General features: G+C 48.8%; 1 protein-coding gene and 1 pseudogene across 5 annotated transcripts in view; one reads left to right on the plus strand and one right to left on the minus strand.

Annotated features, from left to right (window-relative positions):
- Nucleotides 1–19066, minus strand: part of Armc9 (armadillo repeat containing 9) — a 136513-nt gene that overhangs the window by 35309 nt on the left and 82138 nt on the right. For all 5 annotated transcript variants that reach the window (XM_052750534.1, XM_052750533.1, XM_052750537.1 and 2 more), the window contains exon 20: nucleotides 2692–2796. In XM_052750534.1, the coding sequence (XP_052606494.1) occupies nucleotides 2692–2796 (105 nt within the window). The remainder of the gene's footprint in view (nucleotides 1–2691; nucleotides 2797–19066) is intronic.
- On the plus strand, nucleotides 3105–5994 carry LOC128118000 (ubiquitin-40S ribosomal protein S27a-like; annotated as a pseudogene).

Raw genomic sequence — 19066 nt, forward strand, 5'->3', positions numbered from 1 at the left:
CAAGTATGTGGTGTTTAGAATGGAACCCAAGGCTTCATGCATGCTAGGTACTTCATACATGCTAGGGAGGCACTCTGTCAAATGAGTACATCCCCAGACCCTGTTAAAATAGAAATCACCGGAATCCTTCCCACTCTCACTCCTATAGTTTCCTAGTGCCTATGCAGCTTAAACTCCACATGCCATGACCCACAGAGTTCCATGAGATGGCCCCTGGCTGTCCCTCAACCTCAGATTCTACTGGAATACATTGTCATCTAGTCCAGAGTCCTTGGAGGGTCCTCACATGATGGGAGGACATGAGGACAGGTCATCAGGGAGAGCAGCTCCTAATGAGGGCATGAGGGCCTAGCTGGGGGTGGTAGTGGGCATGGACGGGTACTTTCTGCTTCCATTTGCTCCTGTCAAGAATCAGGCCACGTGGCCATGCCACATTCCTCTTCCTGGGCCTCTGGCTTTGCCTGTTCCTTGTTGAGAGGCTGGCTCTAGTCTTTCTCTCTAGCTCACCTATTTGGAGATTTTAGGATCCACGTAACCGGCTCTGCCAACCTTTTGTTTCAAAGAACCAACAGCTTGTCTGAAAAATAACGGTGTGCTCAGCCAGCCAGCCCAGGGCTTCAGTCTAGTTTGGTTCATATCCCTGGAAATTGCTCCTCCCTTCCAAAAGCTTGCATGTTAGCATGCATCTGCCTATACATCTGCTCTCTGACACCCTGAGACATCAGTTTTGGAGCTGGCAGTTCAGTCTAGGGCCTCAGGCATGCTAAGAGCATTTGCTACACCTCCAGTCTTCTTCCTTCCTATTTGTCTGGCTGGTTATTAGCTAGTGGCTCCTGGAGTTGGCTGAGCATCAATGCTACCAAGGATCTCTCAGAGGGCAATTTCTGGCAGATGATGACACCATTGGCCACTCTTCTGTCTCCAAGACACTGCATTCTTCAGGTTCTCCGCAGTCCCTGGCTTTTTGAATTGTGTCCTTAGGGCCTGTCTTAGTTAGGGTTTCTATTGCTGTGAGGAGACACCATGACCACGGCAACTCATATATAGAAAACATTTAATTGAGGGGGCAGTTTACAGTTCGGAGGGTCAGTCCATCATGGCGGGGAGCATGGCATGCAGGCAGACGTGGAGCTGAGAGTGCTACATCTTGACTCAGAGGCAACAGAAGTCCACTGATGGTCACACTGAGTGAAGTTTGAGAAAAGGACCTCAAAGCCTGCCCCGACAGTGACACACTTCCAACAGAAGGTGTGGCCCAGATTAAAGGTGTGCCCTCCGGCCTCAAGGTCTGGATTAAAGGTGTGTGTCATCCAGCCTCCTCCAAGACCACACCTCCTAATAGCACCACTCCCTATGAGTTTATGGGGGCCAAATACATGTGAACCATCACAGAGTCCCTCTTCCTTCTCCTATGCCTGACATGCCGGAGAGCCCTGGCTGGCTGCCGACTCTTACCCTGCCTGCTGAACTTTAGCCACTACTTCTGTGCAAGATCCAAACTGATTTAACACATGTGTCCAGAAACCAGTTAGGGTTCCTATTGCTGAGAAGAGACAGCATGATCACAGCAACTCTTATAAAGGAAGACATTTAATTGGGGTGGCTCACTTACAGATTCAGAGGTTCAGTCCATTATCATCATGACAGGGAGCATGGTAGCTTGCAGGTAGACATGGTGCTGGAAAAGTAGCTGAGAGTCCTACATCTTGCAGGCAACAGGAAGTTGACTGAGACACTTGGTGGTATCCTGAGCATAGGAAACCTCAAAGCCCACCCCCACAGTGACACACTTCCTCCAACAAGGCCATACTCACTTCAACAAAGCCACATCTCCTAACAGTGCCACTCCCTATGAGCTTATGGGGGCCAATTACCTTCAAACTGCCACAACATGGAAATGGAAAGATTCAGCTGGTGATGACTGGGACTGTGGGTGACACTGCAGACATCATAAAGACGCCTGGCAGCCCTTTTATTTCTATTTCTCCCCAACTCCAATTCCATACACCAGCAGGTCTATCTGTGACAGGTCTCCAAGGCTCTTCAGGCCCTGAGAGCAACTGGCTAACATAGGTCTTTTCGTAGCCCAAGCCCTACTGAACCCTGCTGGGGAATATTATTTCAAGGTGTGTGACTTTTGTTTATGTTGCATTTGTCTAACTCTGTGAAGCTGTGCTACTGTGCCTGTGTGAAACACCTGGTGGTCTAATAAAGAATTGAATGGCCAATAGCAAGGCAGGAGAAAGGACAGGCAGGGCTGGCAGGCAGAGAGGATAAATAGGAGGAGAAATTTGGGAGAAGAATCAAGGAGCAAGAGAAGGAGAAGAGGACACTAGGGGCCAGTCACCCTGTCAGCCATGGAGAAAGAGTTAAAGTAAAATACACAAAAGTAAGAAAAGGTAAAAGCCCAGAGGCAAAAGACAGATGGGACAGTTTAAGTCAAGAAAAGCTGGCAAGAAACAGGCCAAGCTAAGGCCAGATGTTTATAACTAAGAATAAGCCTCCGTGTGTGATTTATTTGGGAGCTGGGTGGTGGGTCTACAAAAGGACAAAAACAACCAGCAACACTTTAGTGCTCCAGTGTGGGCCTATAGAAAGCTGAGTTACAGAACCCTGTGTTACTGAAGGCATTAAATCATGCCTATCCTTCTGCCCATCCTGTTCCAGGACACCTCTGGCATGTGTACTTACTCCCAAGTACTCCGTGGTTAGAAGCTTCTCTCCTGAGAGTTCTCCAAGCTGGGGCTGGATCAGTTCATCTTTGTCCAGGTCAGCTTCCATGATGTCATGATCCTCCTGTTTCAAGGGAGACAGGGTCAGAGTCTGGGATACCCACTCAGCCACACTCCCCCCAGAGTGTGCAGACAGCTGCTGGGAAATGAGGTCCCAGAAGCTGTCTGTCCCCTGCTCACAACCCCTCCACAGAGACGAAGGGGCAGAGCTGACAACCCCTGGGGAAGCTAGGTACTTCCACAGCTGCAGACACCAAGAGGTCTAGGCCCCTCGGTAGTCCTCACAGCAGAACCATCTCTGTCTCGGAGAGGGCAAGGGATCAAGTCAAAGGCCAAGGAGTCAGCTCCTCCACAACTGGGAAACACTTCCGCATGCACAGCAGGCCTTGTGAGGCTGTGGGGTGGTACATGACAGGCTTGGTCTCCAGTGTCTGCAGGTCGTAAGAAGACTCAGCACTTTGGTCTCAGTTACTGAGGAAGAAAATGGGTCGGGAGAGATGGCTTATCTCAATGGTTGAGTGTTCTGTAACTGTGGGGAGCTGTGTTCAGATCTGAGAACCTACATGATAAGCTGATGTAGTCCTCAGTGTGGCAGAAGGGAAGACAGCAGAGACAAGGGCATCACTGGGGCTTGCTGGCTATTAGCCTAGGCCAAAAAAGGAGCAAGGTGGAGATTTTTGTGAAGACCCTTACAGGGAAAACCATCATGCTCAAGGGTGAAGCCTCGGACACTATAGAAAATGTAAAGGCCAAGATATAGGATAAGGAAGGAATTCCTCCTGATCTTTGCTGGTGAGCGGCTGGAAGATGGCCGTACTGTGTCTCACGACAACATTCAAAAGGAGTCCCCCCTTCATCTCGTGCTGAGACTTTGTGGTTATGCCAAGAAAAGGAAGAAATCTTACACCACTCCCACGAAGAAGAAGCACAACAGGAAAAGGCTAAGTTGGCTGTGCGGAAGTACCGTAAGATGGACGAAAATGAAAGAATTAGTTGCCTTCGTCCACAGTGTGCTTCTGATGAGTGTGGTGCTGGAGTTTTCATGGCTAGCCACTTTGACAGACATTACTGTGGCAAGTGTTGTCTGACGTACTGCTTCACCAAACCAGAAGACAAGGAGTTGTGTATGGATAAATAAAAAGGGAAAAAATAAAATAAATGCCCAGCAGGAAGGTCGGTGGTTCCTTTATAAGTTACAAGGCCAGCCTGGCCACAGCCCTGAGTTCCAGGCCATTCAGGGCTACATAGTGAGACCCTGTCTCACACAACAAAACACAAACAGACAAAAACAAAATTCAGCCAAGATTTAATTCTTAGCTGGGTGTAGGGCACATTTAAGTGCCAGTAAATGAGAAGGCAGATGAAGCCCCATAGGCTAAGACAATTTTGAAAAAGTAGGACAGGAGAGGAGGCCTCCGAGTTCTAGAGCTACCACACAGCCAGAGTATTCCAGACTGTGTGTTGCTGGCAGGCGGGCAGACAGATTCACTAAAAACAGAGGAGGACTCAGAAATAGACCTACCCAAACGTTCCCAACAGACTGTTTGTTTTTCTTTCTTTCTTTTTTTGAGTCTGGAACCTTCCCATGTTGCACTGCACGGTCTTGAACTCTTGGATTCAAGTGATCCTTCTAAACAGCTAAGACTACAAGTCCACTTCACTGTACCTGGCCAGCTTTCAACTGATTTTTGACAAAAGAACACTGTAAGAGATACAGTAAACACTCACTACACTGCCTGGGAAGAAGAAAGAAGAGGAAAATGTCTTTATGTATTCAGGACAAATGCAATTTCCCCATGAGTATTACTTTTTTTTTCGAGATGGTTTCTTTGTGTAACAGTCCTGACTGGCCTGGAACTCACAGAGATGCATGTACCTGCCTCTGCCTCACCAGTGCTGGGAATAAAAGCATGCACCACTACTGTCTGGCTCCCTAAGAGTATTTTTGATCTGTGATTGGCTGAAACTTCAGGTGCAGAATCTGTGAACACCAAGGGCTGTCTGAAGACATCACTAGGCTGTGTGTGAACAGGAGTGTGGACACCAACGGTTGACTGAAGACATCACTAGGCTGTGTGTGAACAGAGAGGAGTGTGGACACCAAGGGCTGTCTGAAGACATCACTAGGCTGTGTGTGAACAGAGAGGAGTGTGGACTGCCTGAGTCTCTTAAGGACCCAGGGTTCCTGGTATCTGGCTGTGACCACTCCAAGGGTACAGTGAGTGAAGGGAGGACGGGCCAGGACTATAGTCTGGAATCCACAGGTTCATTCTTTTCTCTTTCCTGTTTTTGTCTAATAACAGGTCGAGAATCCATGTTTGTCCAACCCAGAAAGCAGGCTCTCGTCACTGCTGTGAGCTTGGTCTAGGTCCAGATCCAGTCTTCACAGTGAGGAAAGCCACAAGCACCACCAGATGACCCATCATCCTGAAATTTCACTCGGAGTTCCCAAAAGGTAATGCTATCTACAAACCCCTAGCCCAGGGTTACCTCTGGGAGGGGTAAGATTTATGGTGCCTGGCTTGGAGTTGAGTTTACAAAAATAGCAACAACACCTTAGGGATCAAATAGCATGTGTACATTATGTGATTATTTCAGCAAAGTGACTGCTCCTTGGGAACCAAGGCAGCGGGCTCTGCGGTCTAGTGAGTGGCAGGCATGTGGACCAGGTAGTATTTCACCTCCTCTCTAGGGAGCAAGCCTTGGAGGCCTCAGCTGGAAATGGGCATGTGAATCACAGTTTCATGAGGTATTAGTGATACACCACTTCCCTGCCAAGAGGGAAAATGAAACACTAAGAAACAACCAAAGTCCACATTCCACCTCAAAGACAAAGAAACTCAATGGCTGACCTCAGCCAATACCTGCAGAAGTATTGCTTTCCCCGGACAACAAGAACATATGTAAGACCCATTCACTTGCAAATCAACCTATATGTACCCAAACTTGCCAATAGCACTCCTTAACTGCAATGACAGCAAAGCAAGCTGGTAGGAGAGTCACTTAAATATTCATCCAATTTTGGTTTTTAAAAGTAACAAGTTAAAAGCTTTTTTAAAAATTGGAAGTACTAGCTGGGGGTGGTGGGAGCGGGGGAGGGGGTGTGTGTTGGTGGCACATGCCTTTAATCCCAGCACTCAGGAAGCAGAGCCAGGTGGATCTCTGTGAGTTCGAGGCCAGCCTGGTCTACAGAGCGAGATCCAGGACAGGCTCCAAAACTACACAGAGAAACCCTGTCTCGAAAAACCAAAAAAAAAAAAAAAAAAAAAACTTTGTGTGTGTGTGTGTGTGTATACACACACACACACACACACACACACACACACACACACGTGCGAGCGCATTCATGCATATGCATGTGTGTGTGAATGTGGGTACCAGCAGAGCCTTCTTGAGCTGGAATTAAATGTGGTTGTGAACCGCCTAGCCCAGTGTGAGAGTTGGGCACTCAATTTGGGTCTTCTGTAAGAGCAATATGCATTCTTACTAAGCCATCTCTCCAGCTTCCCCTACCCCCTTTAAAGACAGGGTTTAAGTAGCCCAGGCTAGCCTTGATCCTAGGATTATAGGTATGTATCACCATACCTGATGTATATGGTACTGGGGTTTGAACCCATGGCTTTGTGCATACTACATAGACATTCTACCAACTGAGCTACACTCCCAGCGCTGAAAGTACTTTATAATCAGATATTTTGCTAATTGATAACTCTCTCCAACCTTCCAAAACAGGACTGGTTCTGCATTTGTTGGCTAATGTGCACATCACATCAAGGAGAATTACCTTAAGTTGCAGCTTAATGACGTTAGCATGACAGAAAGAACCAGGGGCTCATGGCTGACCTACTTACAATGTGGAGAAGCTGCTTCCTCTATTTCAGTTTCTCCACTGCAATATGCAAGCAAACACTATCTGTGACCTTGGGAACATACTGTTCATGCAAAATGTTCTTGGTTTAGAGTTCTGTATGAGGTTCTAATTCAGGAAGATGAGATTCTTGTAGATGCCTCCATTTTTCCATATGTTTGTAAATGGGATCACCTGGCTGCCTCCTTTAAATCATGACTCATCAACTGAGGATATTTCTCAAGTCCTTTGCTTTCTAAAAAGCTGTGGAACTGTGGAGCTAATGGAGCAGTCACTGTCGGGACTTCTGAGAGGCACACCTTGGTGGAAGGATGCAGTGCTGCAGACCCAGCTGTGCCCGCCAGAAAGCACAGCCTGTCAGTGCCAGAGCTGAGGCTACAGGATGAGAAAAGGTACCCCCCCCACCCCCCGCCACCCGCAGACGGGGTTTCTCTGTGTAGCCCTGGCTGTCCTGGATCTCACTCTGTAGACCAGGCTGGCCTCGAACTCAGAGATCTGCCTGCCTCTGCCTCCCAAGTGCTGGGATTAAAGGCGTGTGACACCACCACCCAGCTGGGAAAAGATTTTTACCAACTATATCCTCTATCCAATAGAGGGCTAATATCCAAAATATATAAAGAACTCAAAAAAAAAAACAAAACAAAACTGGAAAACAACCCAATTAAAAATGGGGTGCAGGCCGGGCGGTGGTGGCGCACGCCTTTAATCCCAGCACTCGGGAGGCAGAGGCAGGCGGATCTCTGTGAGTTCGAGGCCAGCCTGGGCTACCAAGTGAGTTCCAGGAAAGGCGCAAAGCTACACAGAGAAACCCTGTCTCGAAAAACCAAAAAAAAAAAAAAAAAAAAAAAAAAAAAAAAAAAAAAAATGGGGTGCAATTCTAAACAGAGAATTCTCAAAAGAGGAAACTTAAATGGCTGAGAATCACTTAAAGAAATGTTCAACATAGCCAGGGGGTGGTGGCCCACTCTGTGAGTTGGAGGCCAGCCTGATCTACAGAGTGAGTTTCAGGATAGGCTCTAAAAGCAACACAGAGAAACCCTGTCTAAAAAAACAACCAAACAAACAAAAAACAACAACCAACCAAACAAACAAACAAAAAAAGAGAAATGTTCAACATTCTTAGCCATCAGAGAAATGCAAGTCAAAATTACTTTGAGATTCCATTTTACAATTGTCAGAACAGTTAAGTCAATAAAACAAACGACATCTCTTGCTGGTGAGGATGTGAAGTAAGGGGAACACTCATCCATTGCTAGTAGGAATGCAATGTGGTGGTTCCTCAGAAATCTGGGACCTGATCTACCTCAAGATCCAGCTATACCACTCCTGGGCACATACCCAAAGGACGCTTCATCCTGCCAGAGATACTTCCTCAACCATGTTCACTGCTGCTCTATTCGTAACAGCCAGAAATTGGAAACAATCTAGATGCCCGACAAGGATGGATAAATAAAATGTGGTACATTTACATAATGGAACATTACTCAGCTCTGAAAATGAAATTAAAGGTAAATGGATGGAATTACAAGAAAAATCATCCTGAGTGAGGTATCTCAGAATCAGAAGGGGAAATTATGATCCATGTCTTGTTCATCCATCATCAGAGGCTTCCTCCTGCAGCAGATGGGAACAAATACACAGACCTACAGCCAGACAACATGCAGAGCAAAAGACCTTGAAACACTCAGCCCCCAAAGGAATGTCTCTATCAAAGGCTTTCTCTCAGGACTCAGGGAACCCTGCCGGGGGAGGAGGTGGAAGAGCGGGTGGGGGGTGGGGGGTGGGGTGCGGGGGTGGGGGGTGGGGTGGGGGGTGGGGGGTGGATGGAGGACACCAAAGAAACAAGGCATTCTAGACACAACAGGGTGTCTATGAACTGACGGAGACTATGGCAGGGCACAGGGTCTGCAAAGGTCTGCACCAGATGGAGTCCTAGAATTGAAATGAGAAGTGGACACATGCCCCAATCCCTAACCGAAAGCTATCTCTAGTTGAGAACCACTTGCAGATGAAAAGTTAGAATTCTCCAAGGGAGCCTCACTGGAGAAACAAACTACTCTTAAGGGTAGGCCCCATATCCAGCAGTAGATGGCCAACACAAAATGAACTCAACGGCTTCCTTGGGTTCTTTCCTCCTAATGTTACGTCAGGGCTTTTGTTAAAGCCTCACAGGCCCTTTGCACATATACGATGGCTTCTGGTTTTGTGTTTTTACGGCATCCCTGTGTGTGCGAGTATGTGACTCGGTCTACATGCATTTCTTGTGCTTTTGCTTTGGCTCTTTTTCTTGTTTGGTTATTTTGTCCTATTCTGATTTGCTTACTTTTGTTATATTTTATTTTCTTTTATTATTATTCCTTACATGCCTATTTGTTTTCCAAGGAGAGATAGAAAGGGTATGGATCTGGGAGAGTAGAGGGAGGGGAAACCATAATCAGGATATACTTTATTTTAAAAAATCTATTTTCAGCCGGGCGGTGGTGGCGCACGCCTTCAATCCCAGCACTCGGGAGGCAGAGCCAGGCGGATCTCTGTGAGTTCGAGGCCAGCCTGGACTACCAAGTGAGTTCCAGGACAGGCGAAAAGCTACACAGAGAAACCCTGTCTCGAAAAAAAAAATCTATTTTCAATTAACAAACAAACAAACCCAGAGCTAACTGCAGTTCCAACCATGCTCTAGAAGTTAGTGCTGGCAGAGAAGCCCGAGGCTGCGGCTGCAGAGGAACCCCCACACGCTGGGGACATAGGAAAGCCCCTACAAGGCCCAGTGCTTGCTAACAGCAAGCACCACAGGCTCCACTTTTTGACTGTCAGCTGAGGTGTGTGAGCACGGGCAGGGAGAACAGCTGAGGTGTGTGAGCACGGGCAGGGCACTGTCTCTCACAGGTACTGCTTCACAGTGACTCTTCCCCAGTTCAAAAGGGAAGAGCAGTGGTGGCCGCACTTTGATGTCCTGCAGATGCAAAGCACAGCCCTCACCTCACAGGACGAGGGTTTACTCTTGAGACCAGTGAGAGTGAAGGGCTCGGGAAATCATGAGCCCCAAATCTCACGGCAGGAACATGGGTATGAAGTTTGTATAGTTGGAGAACAAAACAGAGCCATAAATCACGGCATTTTCCAAATATACCGGTGGGAATATTAGTAGGTGGGTTACAGCAATTTGGAGAAACCCCTGCCATAGGTCTCAGACACTATCTGCTGACATTCTTAGCTTGGGGGTTGGTGGGAGCTGGAGTGCCAACAGATTTACCTGTGAGTTACGATATTATTTACGTCAGACACAAAGACGGACAATGAAGGAGGCTGAAGACAGCAGGGGGTCATTTTGCTTTGGATCTGCAACATTCCAACTCTTCACAACCACAAAGTTCTAATCAGTTAATCATCCTCACAGAACCTTTAACACAGCTGTGGCTTCTTCCTGGGAACCTGAGTTCATAGCCAGATGTATCCATGAGCTGGTTACCTGGTGAGCTTCTCTGAGCGACTCATGAACGCCCACAGAAAAGAGTGCTTAAAAATCCACAGTGAACAAGGAAATGCTTGGAGAATAAATGCCTCTTTAGGGTGGGTCTTAAATACCATTGTTGGAGGAATTTTACTAAAATTACTGCCTTTATGTTCTGGGGCAGAATGTACCAGGTTACTGGAGTGCAGCGATAACAATTACTCTAAGAATTAAGAATGCCTTAGGAAAAAAAAAGTTCACTGAGCTGAGATGAATCGACGCTCTAAGACGAGGCTTCCCCACAGCAGTCCATGATCTTATGACACTACAAGATTCTTAACTGGAGGCTTCGATACATAATACTCCAGACAAACCAGATCCTAAGCAGCTGGCCTGAAAACAGAAACAGGGTTGACCACTCAATGCATCTGAAAACTCAGATTCCGCAGATAGAGCGCAGGCAGCAGAATGGACTCAAGTGAGTCTCCAGCCTGAATTGAAAGAATTATAGACTGACTAGCGTCTGAACCTGAGACAGCTTCTCAGCGGGCTGAGCTGTAAGCCCCACTCTTTGTAAACACATAGGAAAGCCCTCCACATGGGAGAGCTTGCAAGGGTGGACCGAGGTGACCGGGCGGGTGTTGTGACCTGCAGGATTCCCGTGCAGAGGGCCCTGTCTCCATCTGTAGTAGCTGTCCTCCTGCGCCTGGGCCAAGGCCTGGGCTGTGAGCCAGCTCTGGATCCTTAAGGGCTCTCATGGTGGTGCCCGGCTGCTATCAACACCAACTTTCTCATTTACAAAATGCTTCCGGCCTCCTGATGGCCAGTGTGACAAGCAGACCAATTCAATAACCAGCCACCAGGAGAAACCAGGGAGACTACACCCCGTTTCTGACATCAAGTTTACTGTTTCGGCTGCTCAATTTGCTCCCCCCCCAATTCTAAGCAAAAAAGGGCAAGAAATATGGAGGTGCTGTTAATGATGCCACAGGAGAACCAAGACCCAGCAATATATTTAATATATAGAATCAGAGGTGACTTGGAGGCTTGACAGGACCGGAAGTGACCACAGCAGAAGCTTCCGTGAGGTCAGAGGGCAAGGACCTTGCCTTGGAGCAGCTCTGTAGAAACCACCCATGGTGTAGACAGAGGTAAGGGCAGCACATCTCTTGGGTCCTCACACAGGGACTGTGGAAATCACTTCCATGTTCATCAGAAAGCTCTTACCGTCTTATTGTAAGTACTCATGATATATGTTTTCCTGTAAGCAAAGACTTTGGAGAATGGGCAGCATGACTCCCTAGCTGGCTATTCAATTCTCCCTTGGTGTCGGATCAGTCAGAGAGTCACTGAGACAGTACTCAGGCCAGCACCTGCCGTCTGGGACACTGCTCAGACATCCTGGAACTACTGGATCACTGCAGTGAATTGCCCAGCTTCGGAAAGCACAGCCTCGGGTTCTCAACCTTCCTAACGCTGCGACCTTTAACACAGCTCCTCACGCTGTGGTGACCCCAACCATAACATTATTTTTGTTGCTACTTCATAACTGAATTTTGCTATTGTTATGAATCATAATGTAAATATCTGATATGCGACCCCTGTGAAAGGGTCGTTTGGCCCCCAAGGGTTTGCAACCCACATGCTGAGAACCATGGTACTAGACTTTCTGCCATCACAAGCCTCAGAGTCTGCAGTTATTTCCACCTAGGCCAGAGGAGCACACTTCCTGCGGCCCAGCACAAGGGTGGGCGGGCGCAACTAACTTGTGTTGCAAGTCAGGGCTGTGATTGTTCCAGACAAAGGGCTGTGCTGAATACAAGCTCTCCTGTGCTGCCTCTGCTGGCGTGGACACCGGTCAGTGACAGGCTCCTGTCCTCCAGGACAAGAGCAGACATGGCAGGGCAGGGCAGACACGGCAGGGAAGACACGGACACGGCAGGGCAGACACGGACACGGCAGACACGGACACGGCAGGGCAGACACGGACACGGCAGACACGGACACGGCAGGGCAGACACGGACACGGACACGGCAGGGCAGACACGGACACGGCAGGGCAGACACAGCAGGGAAGACACGGACAGCCGAGGGTCAGCAGGCTGAGCTGTGAAGGCAACAAGGCAGAGCACTTCAAGTTCCTCCTTACCTAACCACAATTCCTTCCTTTCCTTACACCATGTGAGTCCTGAGACAGAACTTGGGTCGTAAGCCTTGGCAGCAAGCACCTTCACCCACAGAGCCGTCTCGCCGCCCATTAAGAACATTATTTACTCTCTACACAATTTCTATCCGAGCAGGGCACAAGATCCCCGAGCCAACTGACAGCACTGACTGGTGTAGAGGAACTGAAGGGACAAACGCCCCGACGACGAAGTTAGGGGGTGTCCCACTCCCCAACTTGGAGTAGGGGGCAGTGGGAAATTGTCATCTTAGAATTGAAAAGCTTCTCACATGGGAAGGGCTGTCCTTTTATGTTAGCACAAATGTCACAAGAAAGAACTATTCTTTGACATACTGTGAGTTCTAAAATAGTATTCAGATGAACGTCAAAGTTATCACACACACACACACACACACACACACACGCACGCGCGCACACACACACACACACACACACACACACACACGTGCGCGCACACAGATAAAACTCTTCCTGGCTGACCAGTACATAAACAGCTCTTGCCCTGGGACAGCCGGGCTCCAGCTGCACAACGCCTTCCTTATTTAACACGCCCTCTGACTCTCCTTCCCCCTCTCAGGTGAGCGTGTGTGTAGTGTGCGTGTCTTCTTTGATCACTCTGCACTTTATACAGAGAGGCAGGGTCTCTTGCTGAGCCTGGAGCTCACTGGCTTTGCCAGGCTACACCGCCAGCACTGTCATCACCGGCAGGCTGGCCCACCTGCCCGGCTCTAACATGGGCTCTTGGGATCTGAACTCTGATCCTCAGGCCTGTGCAGCACGCACTTTCTCTACTGAGTCATCTCCGCAGTCCTTGTCCCGTCTTTAACCCACGAAGGAGGCAAAAACACCTCATGCTTCCTATGCCTGGCCATCTGTCTCCCACCAACCCTGGTTCTCTCTGTCCTAGAATGAACAGACAGACCATGGTTTGCATCCAGTCATGGACCCTACGCTGGCACTGGACATGGAGCATGGTGCTCTTTTTTTTTTCTTTAAGATTTATTTATTATGTATACAGTATTCTGTTTGCGTGTATCCCTGCAGGCCAGAAGAAGGAGCCAGATCTCATTACAGATGGTTGTGAGTCACCATGTCGTTGCTGGGAATTGAACTCAGGACCTCAGTGCTCGTAACCTCTGAGCCATCTCTCCAGCCCGCGTGGTGCTCTTTGAAAATCAAGTATCTCCAGAGGCTCATACTGAATGCTTGGTCCCTAGCTAGTGACATTATTGGGGTGGGGAGGCGGTTCTGGAAGTGGTAAGGGTGAGTGCTAGTTGAAGGAAGTACATCATGGGGTGTGCTTCTAAAGGTCACGTCAGGTTCCCAGTCTTTTCACTGTGCCCTGCTTCCTGTCTGCCATGAGGTGACAGGCTCATTCTCCCATCATGCTGTGCTGTGTCACCACGGGCCTAGAACTGATAAAGCCTAGACCCAACCAACCACGGACCACCCCTCTGAAACCATGGGCCCAAACGAACCCTCCCTTAAGTTCACGTGACAGCGACACAGAAGTGACAAGCACTAGTCTGTGGTGTTCTCACAAGCACTGAAGGAAGGGACTTCACAGACAGGAACACTGATGCCGAGTGGGTGAGTCCACAGACAGGAACACTGATGCCGTGTGGGTGAGTCCACAGACAGGAACACTGATGCCGTGTGGGTGAGTCCACAGACAGGAACACTGATGCCGTGTGGGTGAGTCCACAGACAGGAACACTGATGCCGAGTGGGTGAGTCCACAGACAGGAACACTGATGCCGAGTGGGTGAGTCCACAGACAGGAACACTGATGCCGAGTGGGTGAGTCCACAGACAGGAACACTGATGCCGTGTGGGTGAGTCCACAGACAGGAACACTGATGCCGTGTGGGTGAGTCCACAGACAGGAACACTGATGCCGTGTGGGTGAGTCCACAGACAGGAACACTGATGCCGTGTGGGTGAGTCCACAGACAGGAACACTGATGCCGTGTGGGTGAGTCCACAGACAGGAACACTGATGCCGTGTGGGTGAGTCCACAGACAGGAACACTGATGCCGTGTGGGTGAGTCCACAGACAGGAACACTGATGCCGTGTGGGTGAGTCCACAGACAGGAACACTGATGCCGAGTGGGTGAGCCCACAGACAGGAACACTGATGCCGTGTGGGTGAGCCCACAGACAGGAACACTGATGTCGAGTGGGTGAGTCCACAGACAGGAACACTGATGCCGAGTGGGTGAGTCCACAGACAGGAACACTGATGCCGTGTGGGTGAGCCCACAGACAGGAACACTGATGCCGAGTGGGTAAGTCCACAGACAGGAACACTGATGCCGAGTGGGTGAGCCACTTGCTCAAGGTCTCCCGCGTCACAAATGTGGGCAGGACTCAGGCCTGGGGTGAGATGTCTTTCTCGGTATTTAGATTAGCTGCCCACTGACTTGACACTCAGTGCGTTAACCATGTGCCTGCCCTTTCTAGGGTCTCAGGAGGTACAGAAGGGCTTTCATACTTAGCCTACATATTCCCTGCCACCCTAGACTTGGGATGAGGACCAAGACAGAACGCTGATCAAATGGCATAAGACAGGAATTTGACCTAAGACCCCAGTAACCTGAAGTCATAAGCTGACCTGCTAGGAGCACGGCCATCAGAGATCCACATAGTACCTGTAGCTTCAACCCTGCCCCACGGTGCTTAGCCTTCTGGGTTAGAGTTCTGCACAGCTCCAGAAGGAGGCGTGGACCCATAATGTATAGAAAAGAAGTGGGGGGCCGGGCGGTGGTGGCGCACGCCTTTAATCCCAGCACTCGGGAGGCAGAGCCAGGCGGATCTCTGTGAGTTCGAGGCCAGCCTGGTCTCCAAAGCGAGTTCCAGGAAAGGCGCAAAGCTACACAGAGAAACCCTGTCTCGAAAAACAAAAAAAACAAACAAAAAAAAAAAAAAAAGAAAAGAAGTGGGGGAACAAGCATCTGTGTACATTATGGGCTACAGAGTAACTCACTGTCTAAAAACAGATCCCTCATGACTTCTCATTCCCATCTTACGGTGTGAAAACAAGCTAACAATGTGGGAAAGTCTAAGGTAGATGAGGTCTTACTGGGTGTGCTCTGACTACCACAATGAGCACCTCTTATTGGGTGAGGGAGCACACAAGCAATGTTTACAGAGGGATGGGATCAAAGGGCCCAGCCTCTTTAGAGAGCAATTCGGCAGGATCTAGTGAGGATGAAACCATCATACTACTTGAGCCAGTGACTTGATGTGTAGAAAAACCACACACATGCACACACAAATACACACACACACACACACACACACACACACACAAACACACACGCACTCGTGGAAAGGAAGTCTTGATTGTACTGAGCAAAACCCAGGAATGGAAAGAAAAACCAATGGCCTCCTGTTGTTTTTGGAGCACTGTGAGAGTGTCTGCATGCGTTCAGGTGTGAAGGCGTGCAGGTGTGAAGGCGTGCAGGTGTGAAGGCGTGCAGGTGTGCGTGGGAGCTACAGGTCAACTTCACGTGTGTTCCCTCAAGCACTGTCTTGGGTTTAGAGACAGGGTCACCTTCTCCCTGGCCTGCAACTTGCCAAGTAGTCTAGACCGGCTGGGCAGTGAGCCCAGAATCTTCCACCTCCAGCCCCCAGTGAGGTGTTTCAGGTATGACTCTGTGCCCAGCTTTTTTACACAGGTTCTTGGGATGGAACTCAGGTCCTCATGCTCCTGCAGCAATCACTTTTCTGTCTGCATGATCTCTCCAGACCCCTATGGTCTCTTCTCCCAGCAGAAAACCACATTCCAGGGACATGGATGGGCTCCCGCAGCAAGCCATGGCAGATAAAGAAGGCTGAACACGAATTCTGAGTGAAAACCGCCGCCGACTCACAAGCAGCTTATGCCTGTCAAGCCATGTGTAGAGTTACGTGAGGGCAGAACTAGCTCTGTGGCAGAACGCTAGCCCAAGCAAGTACAAGGCTCTGGGTTCCGTCTCCATCAGCACAAAACAGCAAACCATAAAACAACAGCGCACACGGGAATGTACAGATATCATGAGGTGGGCTGGAGAATTGGCTCAGTGTTTGTAAGCAACTGGTGATCTTGCAGAAGACCCAGTTTCAATTTTTAGTGCCCATGTGGTGGTTCATAACAATCGGTAACTCCAGTCTCAGGGGACTGGATACCCCCTTCTGACCTCTAAAGTCAGCAGTCACAGTTAGGGCTGTAGGTGGTGCACAGACATACACACATACCCATAATAAATGAATGAATGAATGATTAAAAGATATCGTAAGGGTTGGCAAGATGGCTCAGTAAGTAAGGGTGCTTGCTGCCAAGACTAAAGACCTAAGTTCAATCCCTGAGACCCACATGGTGGAAGTGATTCCTGCAGGTTGTCCTGTCTTTCACACGTGTGCTGTGGCATGTGCACAACCCCCTCCCCACAATAAATATGTAAATTTAGTACAAAATTCAAAAGAAAATCGTGACAGTATAGGATCATCCAGAGTTTATAACTTAGCTTTAAGGGAGCAGCTAATTCTGGAAAGAGAGGGGCCAGCAGGGAAGAGGGAAGGGACGGAACCACAGCTGTCCATTAAATGACCTTTTGCACTTTCTGCAAAGTTTAGAATGGTCCTTCAGGGGCTGGAGATGGCTCAGCATTTAACAGCATGTCCTGCTCTTCCAGAGGACCTGAGTTTGACTCCCAACAGCCACAACAGGCACCTCGCGACTGTCTGGAGCTCCACTTCTCTACAGGTACCTGCACTAATGTGTACATGCCTATATACATACATAATTAGAAATAATAAAAACATATATTTTTTAAAGATAGAGGGGCTGAAGAGATGGCTCATGGTTAAGAAACAGAGGCTCGGGGTTGCGGATTTAGCTCAGTGGTAGAGTGCTTGCCTAGCAAGCACAAGGCCCTGGGTTCGGTCCTCAGCTCAGGAAAATTTAAAAAAAAAAGAAAAAGAAAAGAAACAGAGGCTCTTTCAGAGGACCCAGGTTCAATTCTTAACACCAACATGGTGGGTTACAACCATGAGAAACTCTAGTCCCAGGGATCTGACACCCTCTTCTGACCGCCATGAGCACTGTCCACACATGGTGCTCAGACATACATGAAGACAAAAGAGCTGTACACGTAAACATAAATACACCTTATTTAAAATTTGAAAAAATAGAATGGTCTTCAGTTAAAGGGTAAGTGATCACATCCCTGAGTGGCCCATTCCCTGCTCTAAGAAGATGGTCTGTGGTCCACATGCACAGCATGCTGGGAAGGCAGGTGGCTGGGAATCAGGAGTGAAGACAGGCTTAGGCCAGGATGTGGACAGAAGAGGAAATGAAGAGGGAAGTTGTGAGTGTTTTCAGACTCTTGTGAAACAGAGTCTCAGTGTTGTGAGTCACAGGCTCTTCAACAGCTCAAGAAACACGGGAGCAGGTAAGTCACTCCAGACCTCCCAGCTCCACATGTGACGGAGGTCCCACAGAGCCGAGCGCTGCATGTCATGGGTAAGACCCGGGGAGGAGGAGTGCAGCCCTAGTGTGTGGTCGTCAGTGATTAACTGGTCCACTCAGAGGAGCTGGCACATACAGGGTGCTCAGTCCATACAGGGTGCTCAGCATGCATGCACAGCCCCAGAGACTATAACGGATGATGCCCGCCTTCACCCAAAGGCTTCCTCAATCTAGAAGTGCAGGAAGGCCACAAAGTTGCCTGGAGTCCCAGTGCTCTGAGGCTCAGTTCAACCCCATGGACAAGAAAGTCCAGTAAATGAATTTCTAAATATATCAGGCAGTTTTAACTTTCTTTGTAAATCAGTACAGTTACTTCTCAGCTTCCTTCCTCTTTCAGAATAAATGCTGACTTCTGAGGCTGAAGAGATGGCTTACCAGTTAAGAGCATTTGTTGCTCTTGCAGAGGAACCTAGTTCGGTTTCCAGCACCCACACAACAGCTCACAACTGTTTGTAACTCCTCTTCCAGGACATACAACAACTTCTCCTGGTCCCCCGGGGCAACAGGTATGCCTGTGGTGCACACAGACGCAGGCAGGCAAAACAGTCATTCACACAAAATAAAAATAAACCTAAAAAAGAAAAAAAAAAACAAAACCAAAAACAAACAAAAAACCCAGCCAGGCAGTGGTGGCACATGCCTTTAGTTTAGTGCTCAGGAGACAGAGGTAGGTGGATCTCTGGGTTCGAGGCCAGTGTGAGCCGAGCTCCAGGACAGCCAGGGCTACACAGAGAAATCCTGTCTCAAAACAAACAAACAAGCAAACAACAACAAAAAGCCCAAGCATGATGTTCTTCCTAACCCCCCAGGTGACCTGCCTCTCTGCTCCTCTCTTTCCCGCTTCTTGCTGTTCTAGAACACACCAATCCTGCACCCGCTGTTCTAGAGCACACCAATCCTGCACCCGCTGTTCTAGAACACACCAATCCTGCACCCGCTGTTCTAGAACACACCAATCCTGCACCTGCTGTTCTAGAACACACCCTATTCTCCTCCTCAGCTTGGCCGGTCCTCCCTCCCTCTGCCTCCCTCCCTTCCTACTCCGCTGCTCCTCACAGCACCACATGTCTCTCTGCCTAAGGTCTGCTTTCCACCATGGAATACCCACTTTGTTTAGTTCTCACTAGGGCTTGGCAGCTTCTACTAATAGAGACATTGTGGTTATTCAATTCCCCTCTACAGAAACTGGGTACAAAAATGTGGCAAGATACTGGAAAAGGGGGCTGGAGAGATGGCTCAGTGGTGAAGAGCACTGGCTGCCTTTCCCATGACCCGAGTTTGTTTTGGTCTCCAGCACTGACATGGAGGTTCACAAC

The sequence above is a fragment of the Peromyscus californicus genome, unplaced genomic scaffold, assembly GCF_007827085.1.
Source record: "Peromyscus californicus insignis strain IS unplaced genomic scaffold, ASM782708v3 Scaffold_21__1_contigs__length_65335640, whole genome shotgun sequence".
Lineage (NCBI taxonomy): Eukaryota > Metazoa > Chordata > Mammalia > Rodentia > Cricetidae > Peromyscus > Peromyscus californicus.